The 25,198-nt window shown below is 54.1% G+C and overlaps 3 protein-coding genes across 3 annotated transcripts; 1 reads left to right on the top strand and 2 right to left on the bottom strand.

Annotated features, from left to right (window-relative positions):
- The first annotated feature begins 300 nt into the window (after positions 1-300).
- On the top strand, positions 301-15,882 carry SRRM2 (serine/arginine repetitive matrix 2). Its single transcript, XM_049768546.1, is given in 15 exon segments — positions 301-358; positions 361-571; positions 1,419-1,526; positions 1,806-1,970; positions 2,523-2,600; positions 3,304-3,366; positions 3,455-3,487; positions 3,867-3,917; positions 4,046-4,138; positions 4,790-4,982; positions 6,398-12,900; positions 13,594-13,878; positions 14,936-15,049; positions 15,131-15,238; positions 15,324-15,882. Coding segments are annotated over 15 exon segments (8,043 nt in total). The 5' UTR covers positions 301-330; the 3' UTR covers positions 15,334-15,882.
- Positions 15,883-15,884: 2 nt separating this feature from the next.
- On the bottom strand, positions 15,885-19,523 carry ELOB (elongin B). Its single transcript, XM_049768539.1, has 4 exons — positions 19,451-19,523; positions 19,196-19,330; positions 18,278-18,383; positions 15,885-16,417 (listed from the first exon to the last, which is right to left on the bottom strand). The coding sequence occupies exons 1-4, from the start codon at positions 19,451-19,453 to the stop codon at positions 16,305-16,307; spliced, it is 357 nt and encodes a 118-aa protein (XP_049624496.1). The 5' UTR covers positions 19,454-19,523; the 3' UTR covers positions 15,885-16,304.
- A 2,012-nt stretch (positions 19,524-21,535) lies between these two features.
- Positions 21,536-23,070, bottom strand: PRSS33 (serine protease 33). The gene is made up of 5 exons (XM_049768868.1): positions 22,878-23,070; positions 22,626-22,788; positions 22,247-22,518; positions 21,957-22,126; positions 21,536-21,803 (listed from the first exon to the last, which is right to left on the bottom strand). Exons 1-5 carry the CDS (start codon positions 23,068-23,070, stop codon positions 21,645-21,647), a joined length of 957 nt encoding a protein of 318 aa, XP_049624825.1. The 3' UTR covers positions 21,536-21,644.
- Between the last annotated feature and the right edge of the window lie 2,128 nt (positions 23,071-25,198).

The following is a 25,198-nucleotide window of genomic DNA, read 5'->3' as shown; positions in this document are numbered from 1 at the left end:
AACGGTTAAAAATAAGAGGGAAATGCTTAGAGTGGAAGAATGTCCAGGTGCAAGCACATTGGATGACTTGCACGTTGAGGGAAAATGCTGTAAGAATCGGGCGCTGATTTGATGGAAAGATAGTTGTGTGGGATGGATATGGAAAGGGTTTCTTAGGAAACCAGGAGGCCTTGTGCAGACCAAGGTTTTATGTGGAGACCTATTGAAATAGGGATGAAGAGCAGGGATTTGGGTGGTGGTAGGCGGTTTAGTTTGGGGCCAGGGGCCTGACCCGTGTTCTCCCCGCTCCCCCCTCAGGAGTGGTGGTGCCCCCACCCCGGGCACGGGGCCATGTACAACGGGATCGGGCTGCCGACGCCCGGGGCAGCGGCACCAACGGCTACGTCCAGCGCAACTTGTCCCTGGTGCGGGGCCGCCGGGGTGAGCGGCCTGACTACAAGGGAGAGGAGGAACTGCGGCGCCTGGAGGCTGCCTTGGTGAAGCGTCCTAATCCTGACATCCTGGACCACGAGCGCAAGCGGCGCGTGGAGCTGAGATGCCTCGAGCTGGAGGAGATGATGGAAGAGCAGGGGTGAGGGGAGGGCTGGGGGGAGAGCCAAGCACTGAGTGAGAGCAGGGCTTGGGCATTTCTGGTGGGATGTAGGGAGTTTAGGACTGCTTGAAAAAGGCCTGGAAAGAAGTTGTAGGAGGGAGGAGGTAAAGGAGTTAGCAAATTGAAAGGGTTTAAGGGACAGTTAGAGTGGGAGATGAGGGAGCTATTTAGAATATAAAAGGGAGTCTGAGGGAGTTTGATTTATTTAGATGGGAGTACATGGGGAAGGGAGGGCATTGGGAAATAGGATTAAGGGAGAGGTGGGACTTCAGACCTGAGAAAGAAGAGATAGGTAAGGTGAGATGATTGTCATTGGTAGAGTAGAGAAGGGGAAGATAGGTGGATTTAAGGATTGAAGCCTTGGAGAGAGGCAAAGGCAGGAAACAGAATTGGAAGACTACCAGGATAAGAGGGGATCCTGGGTTGGCTAGTGAAGTGAAATTTTGGAAAAGAAAGAGGCAGAAAACCTTTTAGAGCAGTGGTTTTCAAACTTCAGTAGTGGCACCCATTTTATACCGTACGCCTTATTTTGGAATCCTAAGAAATGCCTGTTCTTGTTTGGGAGGAGCATTTGAGACTGAGCTTAATTTTCCTCTCCTAGCCTCTTGAAGTGTAGGATGTTTAAAATCCACTGTTCTAGAGGATATAGTAAATAAAAGGAGAAAGATGACAGTGAAAGATGAGGATTTAAGAAAGAGGCCTATGGGTTGCAGTGAGTGAAAAGTTTTATGTGTGCATGGAGAGGAAAGGGAGACCCCTTGGGAATGAAACTGGGATGGGTTGTCTGTCTAGTCAACCTCTAACCCTGAAGGGATTTGTTCTTCAGGTACGAGGAACAGCAAATTCAGGAAAAAGTGGCTACCTTTCGACTCATGTTGCTGGAGAAGGATGTAAACTCTGGGGGCAAGGAGGAGACCCCGGGGCAGAGGCCAGCGTGAGTGTTTCATTCTCCTTTGATTGCTTCTGGACTCTACTGCTGCATCTGCTATCCTTTCATTCCTTGGACGTCCTGTTCATGTTCCTTTTCCATGGTCATTTGGCTTCTCTTAAAATTGTGTGACTACGTAGACCAGCGATGTATAGCTAGCTCAGTGGTAAAGCACATGCCTTGCTTGTCTGAAACCCTGGTTTTGATCCCTGTACCACACAAAACCATATGACTATGACTGTTCTATGCTTTCTCCTTTAGAACTTTGCCCTTTTTTCCCTCTAGGGTAACTGAGACTCACCAGATGGCAGAATTGAATGAGAAGAAGAATGAGAGACTCCGCGCTGCCTTTGGCATCAGTGATTCCTATGTGGATGGCAGCTCTTTTGATCCTCAGCGTCGTGCTCGAGAAGCTAAACAATCAGCTCCTGAGCCCCCCAAACCTTATAGGTATGACCCCAAAACCAATGTCAACTTTTTTTCGTGATTCTAGACACTCTGGCGGGGGGGGGGGAGGTTGGGCCACACCTGGTGGTGTTCAAGGGTCTGGCTCTGCTCAGAAATCACTCCTGGTGGGGCTGGAGAGATAGCATGGAGGTGGCGAATCCCAACATCCCATATGGTCCCCCCGAGCTTGCCAGGAGCGATTTCTGAGTGTAGAGCCAGGAGGAACCCCTGAGCACTGCTGGGTGTGACTCTCCCCCACCCCCCCAAAAAAGGAAATCACTCTTGGTTGGCTCAGGGACCATATGGGATGCTGGGGATTGTACCCAGCATGCAAGGCAAGCACCCTACCGGCTGTGCTATCACTTCAACTTTTTTTTTTTTTGCTTGTTTTAAGGGACCAATTCCAGTGATACTCAGGGAAAACTCCTGGTGGAAAACATTTTATTTATTTTTGTTTTGTAGATTGCTTTATTCAAACTGTTTGGATTTGTTCCTCTGAGGTTGAAATGTCTGAGATTTGTTTTAATGTCTCTGTGTAATTTTGTCTTTTCCTAGCCTTGTTCGGGAATCCAGCAGTTCCCGCTCACCAACCCCAAAGCAAAAGAAAAAGAAAAAGAAGAAAGATAGAGGGCGGTAAGTTGGGAAGTTAGTGTAGAAGTCAAAGGATCAACCCTGTTTGAAAATAGAGACTCTTGGGCCGGAGAGATAGCATGGAGGTAAGGCATTTGCCTTGCATGCAGAAAGACAGTGGTTCGAATCCCGGCATCCCATATGGTCTCTCGAGTCTGCCAGGAGCGATTTCTGAGCATAGAGCTAGGAGTAACCCCTGAGTGCTGCCAGGTGTGACCCCCCCCCCAGTAGAGAATCTTGGTTTCTATGAAGCAGGAGGTAGTATACTCCTACAAGTCTCAACTAGTAGAAGAAATTTTACTACGGAGAGGCTAGTAAATGATTCTGCACATTATTTGGCCATAGATTTGAGTTTCTGGAGTTTTCTTTTTTCATTTTGACTTTGTTTTAAGGGAGGGTGTTATCTCTGCTTCTTGGATACTAAGTTAGGGCTTAGATCTCGGACATTGGGGCTCTAGGAGTTACGTGCCTTTGAAACTTTTTGGAGTGAGTTACAAAAGTGTGGGAATCTATTAGAATGACTTTGGAGGGTGGTGCATTGGGGGAAACTACACCTGGTAGTGCTTAGGACTTACTCCTAGCTCTGTTTAGGAGGGATCACTCGGGAGCTATACAGAATGCTGGGAATTCACCCTCGGTTGGCTGTGTGCATGGCAAGTGCCTTATTTTAGCCCTAGAATGACCTTGTTTCTGAATCCATCTTTAGCAGGTCAGAAAGCAGCTCTCCTAGACGAGAGAGGAAGAAGAGTTCAAAGAAGAAAAAGCACAGGTATGATGTGGGAATGCAGGGAATGATTATAGAGAGAATAATTTTGGATACCGGTCGTGGCTTACATTTTTTTCCTTTTTCCCAACAGATCAGAATCTGAATCCAAGAAGCGGAAGCATAGGTAAGAACTGTTTGGGGGTTACATATGGACATAGCATCACATGGAATAGTGGCCTTGCTTGCTCTCTGAAGGGTTTCTGGGGTAAAGGTCAATTTCTTGATGTGGTGTAATAGCTTCCCTATCTGCCCATTTATCTTTGGTTTTCCTTTTTTTTTTTTGGGCCACACCTGGTGGTGCTCAGGGGTTACTCCTGGCTGTCTGCTCAGAAATAGCTCCTGGCAGGCATGGGGACCATATGGGACACCTTAGGTCCTGGATTGGCTGCTTGCAAGGCAAACACCGCTGTGCTATCTCCCCAGGCCTTTTTTTTTTTTTTTTTTTTTTTGGTTTTCCTTTCTTTTAAAGGATTCTTTTCAGTAATCTTGTCCTTCGTCCTCAGGTCACCCACTCCAAAGAGCAAGCGTAAATCTAAGGACAAGAAGCGGAAGAGGTGAGTCAATTTTTAGGGAATGTCACTTGACAGGGTGGTTAGAATCAGTCATGTCCCTGACAGGTAAAAGAAAGGGACGGACAAGGTGAATCATGGCACCCGAGCTTATGGTGGTGGTCTTCTTGCAGGTCTCGAAGTACAACACCAGCCCCCAAGAGCCGCCGAGCGCACCGTTCAACTTCTGCTGATTCGGCTTCCTCTTCTGATACTTCCCGCAGTCGGTAAGGGGTAGTCCAGGAGGAGGGGAGGGAAAGGGATTTGTGGGTTAATCAATTTAATATTTATTGAGCGCCCACGGTGTGCTAGGCGCTGCACAGACCATTCGGAAGACACGGTCCCTGCCCTCTAGGAGCTGACAGGCTAAAGCAACAGGATGGACAGACATATACATTTCCCCTTCTCTTTATTTTTTGTTTTTGTTGTTTTTTTGTTTTGTTATTTTTTTGTTTTGTTCTGATGTATATGGACTGCCAGAATAGGGGGGGGTGGTTTGTTCGTGGTGTCTGGGGGAGGAAGGAATCCTTACCCTGGCTTCCTTAATCGGGGAAGGCTTCCTGAAGGAGGTGGGCTCAGAGGTGAGTTGTAAATGAAGCGGGTAGGGAAAGGGATGGGTGGAGGGCTTGGGAGGATTGGGGGAGGTGTGAGAAAGGGATGAGGGAGAACATTTTTTGGGGATCGATTTGGGAAGAGAAGGGCAAATGTGAACTGGACCCGAGTTTCAGTGTGTGGTTTGAGTCTTTATGAAGAGAAAGGTTTTTTTGAAAGAGGGTCATGACAGTTAGGAAAGTGTGGTTGGGAGCTTGGGAGGGGGTTTTCTGTTGTCCCTTGAACTAATTTCCTTTTTCTTCGTCATCCTTAATTGCTCTCTTCAGGTCTCGAAGCGCTGCAGCTAAAACCCATGCTACTGCCTTGCCTGGGCGGAGTCCTTCCCCTGCCTCACAAAGCCGAGGGGAAGGAGATGCAACTTCCAGGGAACCAGCTGTCACCACCACAGGGCATCCTAGCAGCCCAGAGACCTCTACAGTGCAGCCCTGCAGCCCTTACGAAGACAAAGACAAAAAGGAGGTATGCTCCTGAGGTGATGGTTATTTGGTTGCAGTGCTATGGATTTATGACAGGCATACGAAGTGAGAGAAATGTAAGAAGTTAAAAGGAATGAAATTTTTATTTCATTTATTAAATTTTCTTGTGCATCTGCAAATTACTGATTTGTGACTTTCAACTTTCATTTGCTATTAGTAGCTTTTATGTTAGTATTCTGTTTGTACGTGTACTTAGAATTGGAGCAATGCTTCTTGTAATACCCGTAGTTTGATTAATGGTGGTATGGTGTTCACCAAAAGTTTTGAACTTTTGAACTTGTTGCTGCCTGCAGTATTGAAAGCATTACTCTCCCATTGGCCTTGTTATTATACCTGTTACTGTATAAGGTATATTCACTATCATGTTTTTTGGTTTTGGGGCCACACCCAGCTGTGCCTCAGGACTTAATCCTTGCTCTGCACTCAGGAATCACTCCTGGCAGGCTTGGGGGAACCCTCTGGGGTGCTGGGGATTGAATTCACAAGTCAGCCGCATGCAAGGCAAGCACCCTACCTTTTGTACTATCTCTATGGCCCCAACATACTCACTTTTAGACGTAGTTTGTAATCATGTTTTATTCAGCAATTAACAGGTTTTTTTATTGTTTTTTTATTTTATTGTTTATTTCTTAGCTTCCCCATGTATTTTTTTTTTTTTTTTTGGGTTTTGGGTCACACCCGGCGGTGCTCAGGAGTTACTCCTGGCTGTCTGCTCAGAAATAGCTCCTGGCAGGCACGGGGGACCATATGGGACACCGGGATTTGAACCAACCACCTTTGGTCCTGGATAGGCTGCTTGCAAGGCAAACGCCGCTGTGCTATCTCTCCGGGCCCCCCCCATGTATTTTTTTATGTCGCCCATACTTTGTAAACTAGAAGTTAAAGCACTTTAACTTTAAACTTTAATTTCATTTCCTAATGTTCTCATCTATTTTTAAATCATATATACATACAAAACGTGGCCTTATATCTTCCTCTCTCCGTCTTAGTCTGTTGTTAAAAACTTATCAAACTGTTTTGTTCATTTACTTTCATGGCTTTTTTCAAGGGTGTGAAGACCTACCCATTTTACTTTTTCCATTTTTAAACACCTTTGCTTCTGTTCTTGAAGCATTTTATAATAATTTGATATAAAATATATAGTTCTTTTGTTGCATTTTGTTTTTTCTAGATTATAAGATCTTTGAGTTCATGTTTTTCTCATTTTATTTTGTATGATTCATAGTTATTGAATGAATGTGGCCTCTTGAAGAAAAAGATCAGATGGTCTTTTATGGTCCTTTTTTAATAGGGGAATTGTAGTGGGACCCTTACGTGGGAAATGTGTTTGACGGGTCTTATGGGTCATAAGAATTTTGTTTATTACATGTCCCTATCCCTGCTCTCTTCCACTCTTAGAAATCTGCAACTCGACTTAGCCCCTCTCCGGAAAGGAGCAGCACAGGCCCAGAACCACCTGCTCCCACTCCGCTCCTTGCTGAGCAACATGAAGGCTCCCCACAACCCCTTGCAACAGCCCCTTTGAGTCAGGAGCCAGTGAACCCCCCAACAGCGGCATCCCCATCCCGGGGCCGTTCACCACCTAAGTCTCCTGAGAAACCTCCCCAGTCTTCTTCAGAGAGCTGTCCACCATCCCCTCAGCCTACCAAAGTTTCTCGGCATGCCAGCTCTTCCCCTGAAAGTCCTAAACCCACACCAGCTCCTGGGTCTCGTCGAGAGATTTCTTCTTCTCCAGCATCCAAGAGTCGTTCACATGGCCGAGCAAAGAGGGATAAATCGCATTCCCGTACTCCTCCTCATAGGGTGGGCCGGTCTCGCAGCCCTGTCACTACCAAGAGGGGGCGGTCTCGATCTCGAACCCCTGCCAAGAGAGGCCACTCTCGGTCCCGGTCACCTCAGTGGCGTAGATCCCGGTCTGTGCAGAGGTGGGGAAGATCTAGAAGTCCTCAGCGACGTGGCCGCTCTAGGTCACCTCAGCGGCCAGGGTGGTCTAGGAGTAGAAATAACCCGAGAAGAGGCAGGTCTAGATCAGCAAGGCGAGGCAGGTCACACTCTAGATCTTCAGCCACTAGAGGCAGGTCTCATTCTAGAACACCACCCCGTCGGGGCAGATCTCGGTCTAGAACACCTGCCAGGCGGAGATCCCGATCTAGAACACCTGCCAGGCATAGGTCTAGGTCTAGGACACCCGCCCGGAGGGGCAGGTCTCGTTCTAGGACACCTGCTAGGCGCAGGTCTAGAACCCGATCACCAGTAAGACGACGGTCTCGTAGTAGGTCTCTTGCCAGGAGAGGTGGCCGTTCACGATCTCGCACCCCTGTCAGACGAGGTCGGTCACGTTCTAGAACTCCAGCCAGACGAGGTGGTCGGTCACGCTCTCGAACCCCAGCTAGACGAAGTGGCCGGTCACGCTCTAGAACCCCAGCCAGGAGAGGGCGATCTCGGTCTAGGACACCAGCAAGACGACGATCTCGTAGTAGAAGTTTAGTTAGACGAGGGAGATCTAGAACACCCCAAAGAAGAGGCAGGTCTGGTTCATCATCAGAGAGGAAGAACAAATCCAGAACGTCACAGAGGAGGAGTAGGTCTAACTCAAGTCCAGAAATGAAAAAATCTCGTGTATCTTCAAGACGGAGCAGGTCCCTCTCTTCACCACGATCCAAAGCAAAATCTCATGTGTCTTTGAGGCGGAGCCTTTCAGGATCTTCTCCAGTCCCAAAACAAAAGTCACAAACACCACCCAGACGCAGTCGCTCTGGATCATCTCAACTTAAAGCTAAATCTAGAACACCATCAAGACGAAGTCACTCTGGTTCCCCACCGCCTAATCAGACATCTAAAACCCCTTCAAGACAAAGTCTGTCTCCTCAGCCTAAAGAGAAATCTGGAATATCACCGGGGCAGGGGCCTACCACAAGTCCCCAAGTAAATGAACAGTCTGTAGTACCAGAAAGACAAAGTCATTCTGAATCTCCTGATCTTGAGGTGAAATCTAGGACCCCTTCTAGACAGAGCCGATCTGGGTCGTCATCTCCACAGCCCAAAATGAAGGCTATAACATCTCCAACTCAAAGCCATTCCGGCTCCTCTTCTCCAAGCCCTACTAGGGTTACATCTAAAACGCCGCCAAGGCAAAGCAGATCAGCATCACCCTGCCCTACAATGGACTCTGGATTGTTACAAGGACAGAGCCGTTCTCGGTCCTCCTCACCAGATACCAAAGTGAAGCCTGGAACACCACCTAGACAGAGTCTGTCTGGATCAATATCTCCTAGTCCCCAAGAGATGTCTAAAGACACAATAGCACAGAGTTACTCTGGACCTCCATCTCTATACTCAGGAGTAAAATCTAGTACACCATCAGAAGAGAGCCATTTTGGCTCTTCATCCTTGTTGCAGAAAGGACAATCTCAAACCTCACCAGACCACAGGTCTGATCCTTCTACTCCAGAAATGAGACAGAGTCACTCTGTATCTCCATCTTTACAGAGTAAATCTCAGACATTTAAGGGTGGGCAGTCCATTTCCTCATCTCCAGTTGCTGAGCTGGTATCCAGATCTCCAAAAAGACTAGATACAAGTGAACTGCCCACAAGTCCTAGGCTGAAATCTAAAATGTCTCCTGAGCAAAGCATGGCACAGTCTGACTCTTCCCTGTATTCTGTAATGGACTCTAAAACTCTTCTGGGGCAGAGTAGATTGGAACCTTCTGAACTGAGAGAAAAAACAGGCTTACTCCTTCAGGAAGATACCACTGCCTCTTCTAAAGACAGAGATAAGTCAAGTCCTTTGACACATGATAGATCTGAATTCTCACCAGTACCCAAAGACACACCTAGAACCCCACCAAGAGAAAGAGGTGGCATTGGGTCATCTCCAGATGTAAAAGACCAAACTAACCAAGCTAAGCCAAGCCAAGATGAGGAGTTGATGGAGGTGGTAGAGAAGTTGGAAGATTCTTCAAACCAGATCCCACCCCATCTATCTCCAGAACTTAAAGAAATGACTGGAAGTAACTGTGAGTCTTCTCCTGAACTTGATGAAAGGCCTGCCGTGTCACTGACTTTTGAACAAAGTCAGTTACAGACTGCATCGGAAGCAGCCGTTCCTGCAGTGGCTTCAACTTGGAGTGGGCCACATTTTTCCCCAGAACGTAAAGAACTGTCTAATTCTCCTGCCGGAGAGAATAGCTTTGGGTCACCTTTAGGATTTAGAAGTTCAGGTCCTTTTGCAGAAATGAACACTGCATTTTCTCCAGGTGGTAAAGATTTGAATGGACCTTTTCCTCATCAGACAGAGACAGACCCAACTCTAGATGTGAAAGAACAATCCACCAGGTCATCCAGACACAGCAGTTCTGAGTTATCCCCAGACACAGGTGAAAAGGCAGGAATATCTTCAAATCAAAGCGTTTCTTCACCTGTACATGATCCTATGCTCAGAACACCCTCAAGGGAAAGAAGTACTTCAGCATCTCCTGAACTCAAAGATGGTTTGCCTAGAACTCCTTCCAGAAGGAGCAGATCAGGATCTTCTCCAGGACTCAGAGATGGGTCTGGGACACCCTCAAGGCAGAGTTTGTCTGGATCCTCACCTGGAATGAAAGATACACCCAGAACACCATCCAGGGGGAGAAGTGAATGTGATTCTTCTCCAGAACCAAAAGCTTTGCCTCAGACTCCTAGGCCAAGGAGTCGTTCTCCATTATCTCCAGAACTGAACAAGTGTCTTACTCCTCAGAGAGAAAGAAGTGGGTCAGAATCATCAGTTGAGCAGAAGACTGTGGCTCGGACTCCTATTGGGCAGAGGAGTCAATCTGAGTCATCTCAAGAACCTGATGGGAAACCTAGTGCTTCTCAGGAAAGAAGTGAATCAGGCTCTTCTCCAGATTCTAAGGCGAAGGCCCGAATGCCCTTAAGACAGAGAGGTCACTCTGGCTCCTCATCTCCAGAGGTTGATAGCAAATCTCGACCCTCTCCTGGGCATAGTCAGTCTGGTTCATCTCCTGAAGTGAAAGATAAGCCACGGGCAGCACCCAGGGCACAAAGTGGTTCGGATTCCTCCCCCGAACCCAAGGTCCCAAACTCTAGGACCCTCCCCAGACGAAGCAGATCAGGCTCGTCGAGCAAAGGTAGGGGCCTTTCTCCTGATGGAAGCAGCAGTTCTGAGTCCTCTCCAGAACACCCTCCTAAATCAAGAACTGCTAGAAGAAGTTCTAGGTTGTCACCAGAGCCAAAGACCAAAGGTCGGACTCCACCTCGGAGGCGGAGCTCTCGATCATCTCCTGAGTTGACTCGGAAGGCTAGAATCTCTCGTAGAAGCCGATCTGCATCATCCTCACCAGAAACTCCCCCGAGACGCCGGAGGAGTCCTTCAGTGTCTTCTCCAGAACCAGCTGAAAAATCTCGATCTTCACGCCGTCGGCGATCAGCATCATCTCCACGTACAAAGACAACTTCAAGGAGAGGACGTTCTCCTTCACCAAAGCCTCGTGGGCTTCAGAGATCCCGTTCTCGCTCGAGAAGAGAGAAAGCCAGAACAACCCGACGGCGAGATAGGTCTGGATCATCTCAGTCTACCTCTCGGAGAAGACAGCGGAGCCGTTCAAGATCTCGGGTTACTCGTCGGAGGAGGGGAGGTTCTGGTTACCATTCAAGGTCTCCTGTTCGCCAGGAGAGTTCTCGAACTTCTTCACGCCGCAGAAGAGGACGCTCCCGAACACCCCCAACTAGTCGGAAGCGTTCCCGCTCACGAACCTCACCAGCCCCATGGAAACGCTCCAGATCTCCAGCCACTCACCGACGGTCCAGGTCCAGAACCCCCCTAGTCAGCAGGCGGAGGTCCAGGTCTCGGACCTCTCCAGTCAGTCGTAGACGATCAAGATCTAGAACATCGGTGACAAGGCGTAGGTCTCGATCTAGAGCATCCCCAGTGAGTCGAAGAAGGTCTAGGTCCAGAACCCCACCAGTAACCCGCCGCCGCTCAAGGTCCAGAACACCCACTCGCCGCCGTTCCCGTTCTAGAACTCCTGTAGTGACTCGCAGGAGGTCTAGATCCAGGACTCCGGTAGTAACCAGGCGGCGATCTCGAAGCAGAACATCACCTATAGCTCGAAGAAGATCAAGATCCAGAACATCCCCTGTTGCTAGGAGGAGATCTCGTTCTCGCACATCTCCAGTAACACGCAGGAGGTCTCGCTCTCGAACTTCCCCGGTAACACGTCGTCGATCTAGGTCCCGAACACCTCCAGTTATTCGGCGCCGATCTAGGTCTCGAACCCCACTGCTGCCACGAAAACGTTCTCGAAGTCGTTCGCCACTCGCTATTCGCCGCCGTTCTAGATCCCGAACTCCAAGAGCAACACGCGGCAAAAGGTCCTTAACCAGGTCTCCTCCAGCCATCCGCAGGCGTTCTGCCTCTGGAAGTAGTTCGGATCGTTCACGTTCAGCTACACCTCCGGCAACAAGGAATCATTCTGGGTCTCGGACCCCTCCAGTAGCACTCAGTAGTTCGAGAATGAGTTGCTTCAGTCGTCCTAGTATGTCACCAACTCCTCTAGACCGCTGTAGATCACCTGGAATGCTTGAACCCCTTGGCAGCTCCAGAACACCCATGTCTGTGCTACAGCAAACTGGTGGCTCTATGATGGATGGTCCAGGTCCCCGAATCCCTGACCATCCGAGATCATCTGTTCCTGAAAATCATGCTCAGTCTAGAATTGCACTTGCCCTGACAGCAATCAGTCTTGGCACTGCTCGACCTCCTCCATCCATGTCTGCTGCTGGCCTTGCTGCAAGAATGTCCCAGGTTCCAGCTCCAGTACCTCTTATGAGTCTCAGAACAGCCCCAGCTGCCAGCCTGGCCAGCAGGATTCCTGCAGCCTCTGCAGCAGCTATGAACCTGGCCAGTGCCAGGACACCTGCCATCCCAGCTCCAGTAAACTTGGCTGACTCAAGAGCGCCAGCAGCAGCAGGAGCCATGAACTTGACCAGTCCCAGAACAGCGGTGGCACCTTCAGCTGTGAATCTTGCTGATCCTCGCACTCCCACCACCCCAGCTGTGAATCTACCAGGAGCCCGAACCCCAGCTGCTTTGGCAGCTTTGAGTCTCACAGGGTCTGGCACCCCCCCAACTACTGCAAACTACCCGTCTAGCTCCAGAACACCCCAGGCTCCAGCCCCTGCAAACCTGGTGGGCCCCAGATCTGCCCATGCCACTGCTCCTGTGAACATCACCGGCTCAAGAACCCCATCGGCCTTGGCCCCTGCAAGCCTCAGCAGTGCTAGAATGGCACCAGCCCTATCTGGTGCCAACCTCACTAGCCCCAGGGTTTCTCTGTCTGCCTATGAGCGAGTTAGTGGCAGAGCCTCACCACCACTCCTTGACCGAGCTAGGTCCAGAACCCCACCATCTGTCTCTAGTCAGTCGAGAATGGCATCTGAGCGGGCTCCTTCTCCTGCTTCTAGAATGGGGCAGGTCCCCTCACAGTCTGTTCTCATATCTCCAGCTCAGGATCGATCTAGATCCCCTGTGCCATCTGCTTTTTCTGACCAGTCCCGATCTTTACTTACCCAGACCACCCCTGGAATAGGGTCTCAGACCCTATCCTCTGGGACGGTGGCAAAGACCATGTCCTCTGGTGACCACAATGGCATGCTCTCTGGCCCTGGGGTATCCCACCCTGAGGGTGAGGAACCACTTGCCTCTACTGGGGCCCAGCAGCCTTCTGCATTGGCTGCCTTGCAGCCAACAAAGGAGCGGCGGAGTTCTTCCTCCTCCTCCTCCTCCAGCTCTTCCTCTTCATCGTCATCATCTTCATCAACCTCGTCCTCATCTGGTTCCAGTTCTAGTGATTCGGAGGGCTCTAGCCTTCCTGCTCAGCCCGAGGCAGTGCTGAAGAGGTGAGAGGGCTTGACTTTGAGAATTTTGGATTGTGAAGATTTATTGTGAAGGGTGAGGGTGTGGAGGGTGAATTTCTCTGCAGAGGTTCTTGACTCAGAGGTTATCTGGGATTTTGACCCTTCGGCTGGTGTAGAAGAGAATGCTGGTGTGGGGGTTCTATGGGGAGGAGTGGGACAGATACAAGTCTCCAAAGATACATTCGCCAGAGGATAATGATAAGTTTTCCATCTCTACAGAGGACAGAACTAGAGGAAATGGACTTAATTTTACAGCAGGAGGGATGGCAGTTAGACTTCAAGAGGAACTCCCTGGGCTGGAAGGATCTTCAGAGGTCATCCCATCCCTCTTCCTGCCTCCAGGCAGGACAGCCCCCCTCCCCAGCCAACCTGCACACTCATAGGGGTTTCCCCAAGTTGGATCTCCTAGGAAGGAGACTTCCCAGCTTCAACTTCCAATCCCAAGGCAGGGGTCTTTTGCTCCATTAGGGCCATTTTTGAGGTTTAACCTTGCTCCCATGTGCTTCAGCCCCAGCCTGTTGCTTGTGTTAGCAGAGCTTGTGTGAGCTCGGCCACTACTCCAGAGAAGGCACTCAGTGAGCTCCCAGGGCACGCTCCCCAGTGCTGTTTCTCCAGACCAAGGAAGGTAGGGTTGGGCCCTCTTGTCTCCCTGTTAACATTCCTCTCTCCCCACAGGGTCCCCAGCCCAGTTCCAGCTCCAAAGGAAGCTGTTCAGGAGGGGCATCCTCAGGAGCCAACCCCAGCCAAAAGGAAGAGGCGCTCTAGCAGCTCCAGTTCTAGCTCTTCCTCCTCTTCCTCCTCCTCCTCCTCTTCTTCCTCCTCCTCTTCTTCCTCCTCTTCCTCTTCCTCCTCCTCCTCCTCTTCCTCCTCTTCTACTTCTTCCCCCTCCCCTGCAAAGGCTGGCCCTCAGGCCTTACCCAAACCTGCAAGCCCCAAGAAACCACCTCCAGGCGAGCGGAGGTGAGTGCAGCCTTGCTTGTGATGGAAGTGGTGGGGGTGTGACCCTGGGTGTGAGCTCCCTGCGCCGGGGTGTCTCATATGGATTGTGGTGTCTGGTTGTATGGGAGGAGTCGGGCTCTCCTCCCATCCACTTCAGTGTGCCCTGTTCTGCCTATGAGCTGCACCGCCCCAAGTGGATGCTTAGGCCAGAATGGGGGAGTCCTAGCTTCTTTCCTCTCCTGGTCCTTGTCTGCAGCCTCATCCCAGGGATTCTAGTGTTTTAAGTGTCCCCAGCGCTATTGCCAGGGCTCTGGTCTGGCCATCGTCATCTTCTCCCGACTCTGTCCACAGCCTCTTCCCTGTCTCCCTGCCTCCACGCCATTCTCTTCCACACGTAGCCAGAGGGATCTTTCTAAAATGCACTTCTGGTTACTTCCCTCCACTCCACAAATCCTTCCGGGACGCCCTGTGGCCTGCAGGATAAAGCCCCACCTCTGCGGGAATGGCGTGTGAGGCTCTTCACCAACTGGCCTTGCCTGCCCTGTGTTCTCCTCTCCTGTCCGCCCCCACACATGCCCTGTGCTCCAGCCACACCCGGCGCCTTGCAGTCTAAGGAGAACCCCATGCCTTTGGACATGCTGTTCCTTCTGCCTGGAATTTCCTTGTCCGCCTGGTGAACTCCTCGTTCTGCAAGACTCCGCACAAACAGCACCTTCGAGAAGACTTCCCTGCCCCTCCCCTGCCCCCCGACCCTTTGTTGTACACCCGTCCATGCGGGCCAACTTCCACACACGGGGGGGCTGAGCAAGCCTTCCTTGACTTTCCTTCACTCCCAGACAGCCCCTCCAAGGGCAGGGGCTGTCTTTATCTTTGTGTCCCCCGCTGCACCCCGTGCCCTGCCCCCGTTGGGGCATTCAGTGGATGGTGTGCGGGCGGATGGGTGAGTGAGCAGACAAAGGTGGGTCTGAGGTTGGCCCTGTGTGGTATGAGGTTTGGTGGTCAGGACGTGGGGGGGTGCTGAGTGCTGGCTGGTGGGTTTAGGAGTGTCTGGTGCTATGCAGACATACTCTGCCCTCAGGTCCCGAAGCCCCCGGAAGCCAATAGACTCCCTCCGAGATTCCAGGTCCCTGAGCTACTCACCTGCAGAGCGCCGCCGGCCCTCACCCCAGCCCTCCCCGCGGGACCAGCAGAGGTAGGAGTCGAGCTAGCCTCATGACCTGGAGCTTGGTGTAATTTTTCTGTGGTCTGGTCTGACCTCTGCTTTGTATCGCAGCAGTGAGCGGGGTTCCCGGAGAGGCCAGCGTGGGGACAGCCGCTCTCCAGGCCACAAGCGAAGGAGGGAAACACCCAGCCCCCGGCCTGCCAGACACCGCTCCCCCAGGTGTGTATGCACATCCTGTCCTGTTCCACAGTGAGAGCCTGTGGGGTACTGATCCCCACTGATCCATCCCCCCTCTCTGTTGCAGGTCTCCATGAAATTTTGGTGGGATTCTACTATATCCCAGGTTCTGGAGTACATAGGGAGCCCCTTCCACAATCAAGATGGGGTTCTTATCTGACCCCTCCTTTGAACCCTGGCAGCATCTTGGGGGGGAAAGGATTCCCTCTTTTCCTCCCTCTCCCTTTTTTCTTTGTTCCTGTGAAATGTTAATCTGTGAGTTTTACCTGGTTCACATTTTGGGGGGTTGAGGTGGGTGGGAATGAGAATGGGAGTTGTGGGAGGGGGTATTGTATGACATCCCTCAGACAAAGGGTCTAGAGCTAGTGCATCCCATTTATCCCATTTGTCTCCCAATTCATGGGGGGAAAATGGTTTGGAGGATGGGAACTTGAAAGAGGCTTTCCCAGAAGGTAGGGAGCAAGAACTAAGAAATACGTTGGGCCCTGTTAACCCCCCCCCCTCCCAGTGAAGTTGTAGTCTCCATCTACCCCACTTTTCTTCACCTTTCTTAAAGGCATTTTGGTTTTTTAAGATCTGTACAGCAAAAGCAACTTTTTCTGTCGAATAAAAATGAGAAATGCAGGGATAGTGTCTATAGACTGTTTATTAGGGTGGTGGTGAGGGTGGGAGAGGCTGCCCTGTTAACACGGCTCTAGGCTCTGGTCACACTATAGCACCCATTCACATTAACACTCACACTCCAGCTCACCTTAGCTCCTGTAGCCAACACAGTAGAGGCAAGGGGGGCAGGGGTCCCCAGCTTCAGGGGAAGAGGCTGTATAGGCCCTTTTCTGGGCACCTCCCCAACCTAGGTTATGTGTGGGGTTGGGCCCAGAGTGCCTGTAGTTCAGCAAAAAGCCTGGTGTGAGGAAGTTTGGGGTGGGAAGGGAAGGATAATCCCAATGAGAGTGATGCCTGGAACTGGGGAGTTGGAGAAAGAGGCAGCAACCTGGCAGACACCCAAATCTTTTATTAGGGGACAGGGCACTGGGGAGGGAGCAGGCCCTCACTGCACAGCTTGTTCATTGGCGCTGCTTCCTGAGTCTTGGGGCTTCATCACGTCTGGCAGCTCAGGTGGGCTGGAGAAGGGCTCTATGCGCAGGGCCTCGAAGGCTTCATCTGGTGAGAGGCAAAGACCACTGTAAATATGTGTCACAATTTACCCAGATACTCCTTGTGCCATGGGCCAGTACCTGGACCTGCTGCAGTGTTGACCTCTTACACAGGCACCCAAACTCCACTGCCAGCTTGGTACCTTTCTGTGGGCTGTCACCTAGTGCCTTTTAACACCCAAAATGTCTTTTTATCTGGTTTTGGACCCTGCCTATTGATCTATAGCACACATCACTCACTGACTCAGAATCCATGACTTCTGGTCTCCATCCAGACACCAGCAACTGAACAGCACTCAGGGTAGCTGAACGGGCTTGACCAAACCTTCCACTATCACCGCAGCAAAGGTAGTCACTTCAACTTTCTCTTAAGAGGACCCCACCCAGCTAAGCCACTGGGGAGAGTCACAGGCAGCAGCAATTGGCAGCACTGCTGTTGGCAGATTCATCTGTTCTGGTAGTGCAAGAGGTGCTGCCCAAGTCGTGCCATGCTCCAGGCCACCTCAGCCACACTCCTTCAAAATGAAGAGTGCTAGCTCAGTGCCCAGCTCACCTGCCAAACCTCAGGCAAGCAACAAACCCTGATAGCTGGGTCTAGGACACAGGTACAAAAGGGAAAGTTGCCTGTGTTATGGCCTTGGCACACTAATGCCTCCAGGGGATGGGTCCAGAATATAGCCCAGCCCCATGCTTGCCTCAACCTCACAGGTGACTTGGGATCTGTGCCGCCTCAGCTCGAACACTACTGATTTGGCTAGGGTGACATTTCTGGGAGGTACTCTTGCCTGGCACGGGCCTGCAGAGACCTCGCCATTTTCCTGAGAAACTGAAAGGACTCTAGCTTCAGTGCTCACTACCTGTTCCTGACAACTGCCAGAGCTGGTAGCCAAGTACACCTACTCATTCCTTCCCAAAGCTGCCAAAAACCCTACAAGGGACAAAGAATTAAGCTGAAATCTCCCCGTCATTTTTGGCGCCACACCTGATGATGCTCAGGGATTAATCCTGGCCAGGAATCACTCCCAGCAGTTCCCAGGGAAAATATAGAATGCTGGGGATGGAACTTGGGTTAGTAAGCAAGGTAAGCTGCCCTCTTCACTGTACTATGGCTTTGGCCCATGAAATCTTTCCCCTTTCTTAGGGGGAATGAAGCTGCCCACCTCAGGTTTTTTCCATCTGTGGGAGTGGAGCCTGGTGGGTGAGAGTTAAGTTTCAAGCAGTAGCAATTGAGTCTGGCAGCCCTAGCAAGAGAAATCCCCAGACTCAAGTTATCCTGACCTGAAAATGAGGTTGCCAGGATCTGTCCTGCCAGACATTAGGGGGTGAGTTGGGGTGGATGGTCCGGTAAAGTGATGCAAAATAGTCAGCAAAATAAGTCAGCTCTGACCCTGGCAGCCTGCCTCTAAGCCCTGGCTGCTCACATGGCTGCCAGGAAGCCTCTGCCCAGCCTTCCAAATGGATGTAGTGCTCACTCCAAGGCTATGGAGTGCAGTTTGGGGACAGGGCAAGGATATAAGCACTGAACAGTTCTCAGAGGGTAAGGTGTTTGCTCTGCACACAACTGACCCCAGTTCCATCATGGGCGCTACATATAGTTCCCAAAGCATAGCCAGGGGTAGCCCATCCCATCCCTCTATGTAAACTGATTTGGTGAGGAGGCTTCAATCTACCAAACAATGTCATCGGCTACATTTCTGTGCAAGTGGAGTTCCTTAAGCGAGCGATGTCAGGGGTTCCTGGTGAGACTCCATCAACAAACACAGCTGATGGCGTTCTCTCTCAGCTGAGCTGACTCTCGCCAACCATAGCACCAGAGACCCCTGCCCCTCTAACGTGGCAAGTTTCCCGCCTGCCTGCTGGCCCTCACCTGCCCGGAAGGCCAGTCCCACCGTGGCTGGGGCCTGTGGCCGCGCCGTCTGACTAGTGAAGCCACACTCGCCCAGCGTCTTGCCATCGTCCAGGAGCTGGTCGTCCTGAGGAGAGAGGCGGGCATATGCGACAGGACAGGTCCCCCAATAGCTCAGAACCCCGCGGGGGTGAGAGTCCGCAGAGACTTAAAGAGACGTGGCAAGGGCTACTTACTACACCCGAGGCTCCCTGGAACGGCTGATCGGGAACCTATCCCCCCACTCCCACAGGCCGGTGACCCAGCCAGTGTGGCTGTGGGTCCAAACCCCCCCTGTTCCCACATGTGGCCCAATGCAGGGGGGGGGGGGGGAGACCCTTTGAGTGCAAGGAGGTTTCCTGCGTGGTGAAGTGAGTGGGGAGACCTGGAGTGGTGCCCAGCTTTGGGCGCGGGGTGATGCCAAGGCACTCGCTGACCTGGGGGGGGCCCAAGGGTCGTGCAGGCAGGAAGACAGACAGACAGACACAAAGGCAGCGGCGCCTCGGTGCGCTGGGTAGTGGAAATGACTGCGGCCCAGGGAGGGCAGGAGGAAGGGAGGGGCTCCCCTAAAAACCTCAACCGGCGAGCCCACCGCAGCCGGGCTCCCCCACCCCAACGTGCGTTCCGGAACGTTCCTTTGTAAGCGCTGGCCACTCCCCGCGCGGGCCCCAGCGCCGGGCCTCAGTTTCCCTCCCCTTCCTGCCCTCCCCGCGGAGCAGCTAGATGTCAAACGCCAGCGCGGGGGGCGGGGGGGATCGGGGCGCGGGGCGCGCGATCGGGCCTCCGCTTCCCCACGGGGAGCCCCGCTCCAGGCCGGGGGAGGCCGGGCCCGCGCCACTGTTTCCCTGGAGGCCGTTGGGGGCCGCCCGCCCTCCGCCCACCGGGCCCCCCGAACCGCACCTTGTAGAGCCGCTGCTCGTCGGGCGGCCGCTTGAGGATGCCCTCGACGATGCGCTTGAGCTCGAACACGGTGCTCGACTCCTTGGCGTCCGTGAAGATGGTGGTCTTGTGGCGCCGGATCATGAGGAACACGTCCTGCGGGGCGGCGGCGGCGGCGTGAGCGGGGCGCCCCCCGGCCCCGACCCCGACCCGCCGAGGCCCCCCGGCCCGCCCGCCCGCCCGCCCGGCCCGCGCCCCTCCCCCGCGCCCGCTCACCATCGCGGCGGCTGCCTGTGCCCCCCTCGACGCGCCGGCGCGGACGCGCTCCGCCCCGTTCCCGGCGGCCCGCGCGCGCCGCGCCCAGCATGCCCCGCGCCCGCCCAGCCCGCCCCGCGCGCGCAGCCGGCTCCTCGCCGCCGCCATCTTGGCCAGCGGGAGGAGGAGGAGGAGGAGGAGAGGAGGCCGCAGGGGCGGGAGCGCGGCGAGAAAGGAAAGGAGGGAGGGAGGAGGAGGGCGGGGACAAGGACGTCGGCGCCGGGAGGGGGCGTGACTACGGCCACAGTGGGCGTGGTTTAGCTAGGCGTGGCCTAGTTGGGCGTGGCCTAGTCGCACGTGCGGCCGGGCCTGGGCCTCGGGGCGCTCGGAGCGCGAGCCCCGTCTCCCCGCGGAGGGATGCCTCTCCTGGGAGCCAGCCAGCCAGCCAGCCAGCCGGCGGAGCGTTGACTCCACATCCCTCAGAGGGGGTCCACGGCGCTCTAGGGGAAACCGACCGCGCCGGCGCCCACCGGGTGCCCACCCGAGCTGGAGCCTTTTGGGGGCCATCTTGAGGAGGTCTCGAGCTCGGCCTTCCGGCCGCCATGGCCCACTTCCGGTGCCCGCGGATCCCTTTCCGGCGGCGCTTCGGCCCCTCGAGCCTCGCAGTTCCGCTCGCGGGTGGCCCGAGGCCCGGCTTGCTCAGCGCGGCTGCCTTGACAGTTCGGATCCCCTACAAGCTGCTTGATCCGAATCTTGCGGGGCGCTCCTTCGCCACCGTTTCCTACGCTTCTTCGCCCCCTCTTTCCACCCCGACCCGAGCCTGACTCTGCAGCCCTTTGTGTTGCCCCTGGATCTGGGCGTCTCCCCTTGCCAGCTACGACACAGACCAGGGTTGGGCTCACACACAGGCCCAGTCTTCGTAATTGTGTGTCGGGGAGAGTGGGCCTTATGGCCCCTGAGTTGTTTCAGGGTGTCTCCCGAAGCCTCTAAACACGTTCACTATCTAGCTGTCTATCGCCTCTTGCAGTGCTTTATGGTCAGGCTTATTATCCCCCCCCCCTAGTCCCAGGGGTACAGATCCTAGGAATGGGGACCCCTGGCTCGTGAGAGACATTTGGACCCCACTCTCCCTGCCCGATGACTGGATGTTCCTGGGCAACTGCCCGGTGAAATTGTGAGGCCTGATAATTCGGCACCTCTCGCTTGCATGGTGCTTTTATTTGCAGCTGCTCTCCTCTCCCTGGGGGGAAATGATGGGTCTCAGTGTGGGATTGGAGTCCGCACTTAGCTGTGCTAGCTCCTACCTGCTGTGGGTCTTCAGGCAGGTTACTCTGTGCTTGGGAAGCAAGAACAGCTTCCTCAGGAGCAGCGTCTGAGTTTCTAAGCAGTTTCTGGCACTGACTTGACTGCCCCATCCAGCTGGGGTAACTACGATAGTCCTCTAGGGAGAGACTACACCAACACTCAGGAATTGCACCTGCCGGCCTTGGCCTGGGGCAGAAGTTGGCACAGAGGGTATAAAATCCCAGGTTCTGGCACAGGGAGCTGCAAAGAGCCAGTGCCAATCCCTAGGTACAAACAAGTATGTGTGTCGGGATGCCAGGAGCAGGTCCTGAGCATTATTGGGTATGTCTCAAAACAAGAAAAGAAATGTGTATGTGTTCTGTTATTTAACAAATGACAAATATGGCAACTTGAAACAAAACACGTGTTATCCACTTCACAGTAGTCTGAGTGGTCTCCCCAGTTGCCAGTCAGCCTGGGCATGGGAGGCATATCTGCAGGTTGGAGACATTTTGCATCCATGCTCGGGGTGGTTGGAAAGCTGGGGAAATTCCTTGCGGCTGGCAGCAGGGGCTTTCCTCAGATCCTGGAGGCTTCTGGACGTCCTGGTCTCCCGCTCCACCTTGACAAGGTGAATGAGCTTCGGGAAGATGGGAGCAATCTCTCTCTCACAAGGCTCATGGCTCCTCCATGCTGCTTCATTCTGGGTATTCTGGCTGCAGCTGAGAAGTGCTCATCTGCACTGGGAAGGGGGGAAGGAGACCCCAAGAAGGGAGCTCACAGCTCAGGTTCAGTGAGCCCTTAAGACCAGGTAGAGGGTGGGTGGGGGAGAGATACTGATTTACTCAGAAAAGGCAGGATTTAGGGCTATAGGGGTTCCCAGATGGGCTGAGTAGGGACACCAGGCCCTCATTTGGCCTGTGTCCCTGCATCAGAGCCCAATGTGAGCCTGAATCCAGGGGCTGTAGGTGGCTACATTGGTATAGACTCCGGGGCGGTTGGGCACGCCACAGCCCTTGCCCCAGCTCACCACTCCCACCAGCACCCAGCGCCCAGACTTCATGCAGGTCAGGGGTCCCCCAGAGTCACCCTGCAGGAGAAAGACAGGCTTGAGTCTATTGTTCTGAGGGCACCCCAGGTTCCAGCCGCCCAGGTGGTTCCTCTGGGTGGGAGACAAGATGTAGAGCCTGAAAAGGCATCTCCCGGGGCCCTAGGGAAGCAAGGTGCTGGGCAGCCCAGGCACCTGACAGGCATCCTTGTGGCCGTCCATGTAACCAGCACACAGGTTCTCAGCCAGCACTATGCGCTCAGCCTTGGGCACATTTGTGCCCAAGTGGTAGAGGCGGTCACAACTGCGCGCGTCCAGCAGTGGCACCTTCGCTTCCTGCAGAGGCCGCCATTCTGGAAAGGGTACTGGGGGAGAAGGGCCCACGGAGGGTGGGGGCCAGTGGGGAGCTGGTCCTCATGAACAACTGGTGGTGGAAGTGATTCCTGGCCTGCCCCCAGTACCCCATGGCCTCCCGGCCACCTCACCTCCAGGGTGCAGGCTGCCCCAGCCAGTGACCCAGCACGGGGTGCCGGAGGGCAGGCGGGCCCCGCGCTGTGGCAGGCAGACGGGCTGCACGCGAGTACTGAGGACCACTGGGCGGCGCAGCTGCAGCAGGGCCAGGTCCCCACGACCCTCATCCTCGGAAAAGTTGGGGGGCAGCAGTATCCGGCGCACAGGAGCTAAGATGGCGCTCGGCACCCACGGGCCCAGGTGCAGCCCTCCGAGACGCACATGGTACTCAGACGGCATTGCCCACCTGCGTGGCAAGAGTGCATGGCCCTTCCACCACCGGATGCTCCCCTCCCCAGAGGCGGGCCTGGGGGCACAGGGAACCTCTTGCTGGAGCCAGGCAATTGCGCTGACCTTGGGAAGCAGTGGGCAGCTGTGAGGACCCACTGTGGGGCGATGAGTGAACCTCCACACACATGTACCCCATGATGCTGGATGCTTGCCTGCCACGGCCACTCGCCATCCCGGGCATCCCGGCCCCCTATGATCCGACTGGACATTCGAGGCTGCCCGCAGGCTATGAGAGGACAAAGGGGGCGCCAGGGCAGCCTGCGGATAGGGCTCTGGGAGGCTCAGCTGAGGTGGGCCCTCACGGAGGCTCCTTACCTACAGCCCCCAGAGTCGTAGCAGCACCTGGAGCAGGAAGTTGGGCAAGGGCTGGATTAGGATTTGGTGTCAAATAACAGGACGAGGGGGCGGAAGGTGGCAATACTCGGGGCGTGGACTGGTGCCAGGCCTCTTCACCATGTATTGCCAAGCCAACTCGCCCCAGAGCAGCAAGGGGGCACTTTGACATCATTCCCGTCACGTAGGTGGGAGCACACAGGTTCGAGCAGCCTGGTCTGTGCCAGCATGAACCCTTGGTGCCCTGAAGTGCTCCAGGGACTCCAGGATAGACGGCAACAAGATTGTGCCTTGCTCGGTGCCCGTCAGCCCTGTGCCCACTCACCCGGCAGCAGGAGGAGCAGCGTCCAGAGGAGGGTCTCTCTCATGCTGGCTTCGGGGCAGGGAAGGTGGGTCAGAGACCTGTTCCTCTGTCCTGTCTCCAGAATTCCTGCTCCAGGCCCCAAGGACTACCTCCTACACCTCCCTCCTCTGGCTAGGCCCCTCAGTTGCCCAGGACCCTGGCCACCTCTCACCCTCTCTTCTGGGGACCTTCACTGACAAATGGGATTGGAGGAGGTTCTGGGGGCTTAAAGGGCCAGAGGGTGTGGCCTGGCCAGGGGGTGATTAAGGAGGCCAGGGCAGGCCTGTGGCTTGCCAGCCCTGCCTCAAACAAAGATGCTTTCAGAGTGGCAGGAAGGGGGCATTTGGGTTTCTCAGAGGAAATGTGGCCTAGGCCAAGGTGCAGAGAACCAGAGGCTGGATCCTGGCCCAGCTGGGTGAGGGCTGTGCTGGGGAGCAGGGATTGGGGTTGTCAGTTTGCGGTCAGGCCAGGAGTCTCCCTGAGGATCCAGTCTCTCATCTCTGGGCCTGATCTGGACGCAGGTGCTGGGCACCAGGAGCCTCTGTTGTTTGCTCAGGTCTGGTGTGGTCAAGCCCTGGGCTAGGCAGAGTTGCCAGGGTTGGGAGGGGAAGGGTGGTGGCGGCTGGTCTCTCATAGTCATTGCTCTTCACCTCAGCCAGAGGCTGGAGCAGACACCAGCACCATAGGGAAGCAGCCTACAGTTATGAGGCTGCTGGACTGGGGCTGGAGTTCCTAGGTGGACCTGGTAAAGAAATGGCTGTGGGGCCTGGACAAATAGCACAGCAGCAGTAGGGCATTTGCCTTGCATGCGGCTGACCCAGGAGGAACCTGGGTTCAATTCCCGGCATCCCATAGTCATATGGTCTTCGGAGTCTGCCAGGAGCAAGTTCTGAATGCAGAACCAGGATTAACTCCTGAACGCCTACAGGTGTGGTCCAAACCCCCCCCCCCCAATAGAAATGACTGCAGCAGAATAAATGCACTCTGAGATTCACTGCACTCCCCCAAAGCCCCTATTTTCAGGCTTTGACCCCTGTAGTGACCTCAATTGAGCCACTGAAACACCAAGCTCTGGGTGCCTCTGTTGGGTCAAACCAGTTCTGGGGGGGGGGTAGATTGGCAGTGTGCAGGCACGTGGGTTATCTCATCAAGGATGGAGAATAAACTGTGATGCCCAGGTGCCAGGCAGAGTGGGGTCCCCTAAATGTCTTGCCAGGGACTGGGCACAGGCCACCTCTGCTTTGCATCCTGTCCTGAATTCTGAGCACAGACAGGCTAACGTGTCTGGGCATTGGAACCAGGCTCAGCCCACATCCCCCTGGCGTAGCACCTTTCTGGTACTGAGGTACAGTGTGGATCTCAGCATCACTCACCCGGAGAGTCAGGTATTGTCTTTCTTTGGGATCCACCCTGTCTGCCCTGTTATTTTTAGGACTCTTATTGCCAGGGGGCGCCCACGAGCCAGCGAAGGATCATCAAAACTTCGTGATCCCCGGCCTGGTAACCCGAGATGTGCTCTTGATCCTCCTCTTCCCAAAGCCCTACCTTTTCAGAAGTGGGGGGCAGTGGAGTAAGAGTCCAGCAGGGCTGAATGTGGAGAGTAGGCATTTAGGAAAGAAGCAGGGAGCCCCTTAGACCGGACTAGCTCTGCCCTGAGAGGGGGTACACCAGCCTCTTCTGGGACCTGCAGGGAGGCCTCTCTGAACCCGTGTTGAGTGTGGGCTGCAGCAGCCCAGGAACTGAGTCAGAACTGAGTCACAGAGGGTCTGGCTTCTTGGCGAAGGAAGAGCAAAACAAGGAGGCGGCCATGTCAGCGCTGGGCACCTAAGCCTGGACTGGGGGCAGCGTCCTAGGTTGCGACCTGGGCTCCAGTGTTGGTCTCCTCCTCCCCAGTGCCTGCCCCCAGGGCACTGAGGTGGATGTCCTGGAACCCCATATTTGCATGGAATGGAAGTCTCAT

Source organism: Suncus etruscus, chromosome 2, assembly GCF_024139225.1.
Source record: "Suncus etruscus isolate mSunEtr1 chromosome 2, mSunEtr1.pri.cur, whole genome shotgun sequence".
NCBI lineage: Eukaryota > Metazoa > Chordata > Mammalia > Eulipotyphla > Soricidae > Suncus > Suncus etruscus.
The sequence above is the reverse complement of the archived record's forward strand: the minus strand, read 5'-3'. Positions and strand labels throughout refer to the sequence as shown.

Coding starts and splice junctions, on each gene's coding strand:
- ELOB (XM_049768539.1), bottom strand. Junction 18,384..19,195: donor ACGAGCAGCGGCTCTACAAG/GTGCGGTTCGGG, acceptor CTCTCTCCTCAG/GACGACCAGCTCCTGGACGA. Junction 16,418..18,277: donor GGGACTGGCCTTCCGGGCAG/GTGAGGGCCAGC, acceptor GCCTCTCACCAG/ATGAAGCCTTCGAGGCCCTG.
- PRSS33 (XM_049768868.1), bottom strand. CDS start 23,070: ATGATGTCAAAGTGCCCCCTTGCTGCTCTGGGGCGAGTTGGCTTGGCA. Junction 22,789..22,877: donor TACGACTCTGGGGGCTGTAG/GTAAGGAGCCTC, acceptor GTCCTCTCATAG/CCTGCGGGCAGCCTCGAATG. Junction 21,804..21,956: donor GCCACAAGGATGCCTGTCAG/GTGCCTGGGCTG, acceptor TTTCTCCTGCAG/GGTGACTCTGGGGGACCCCT.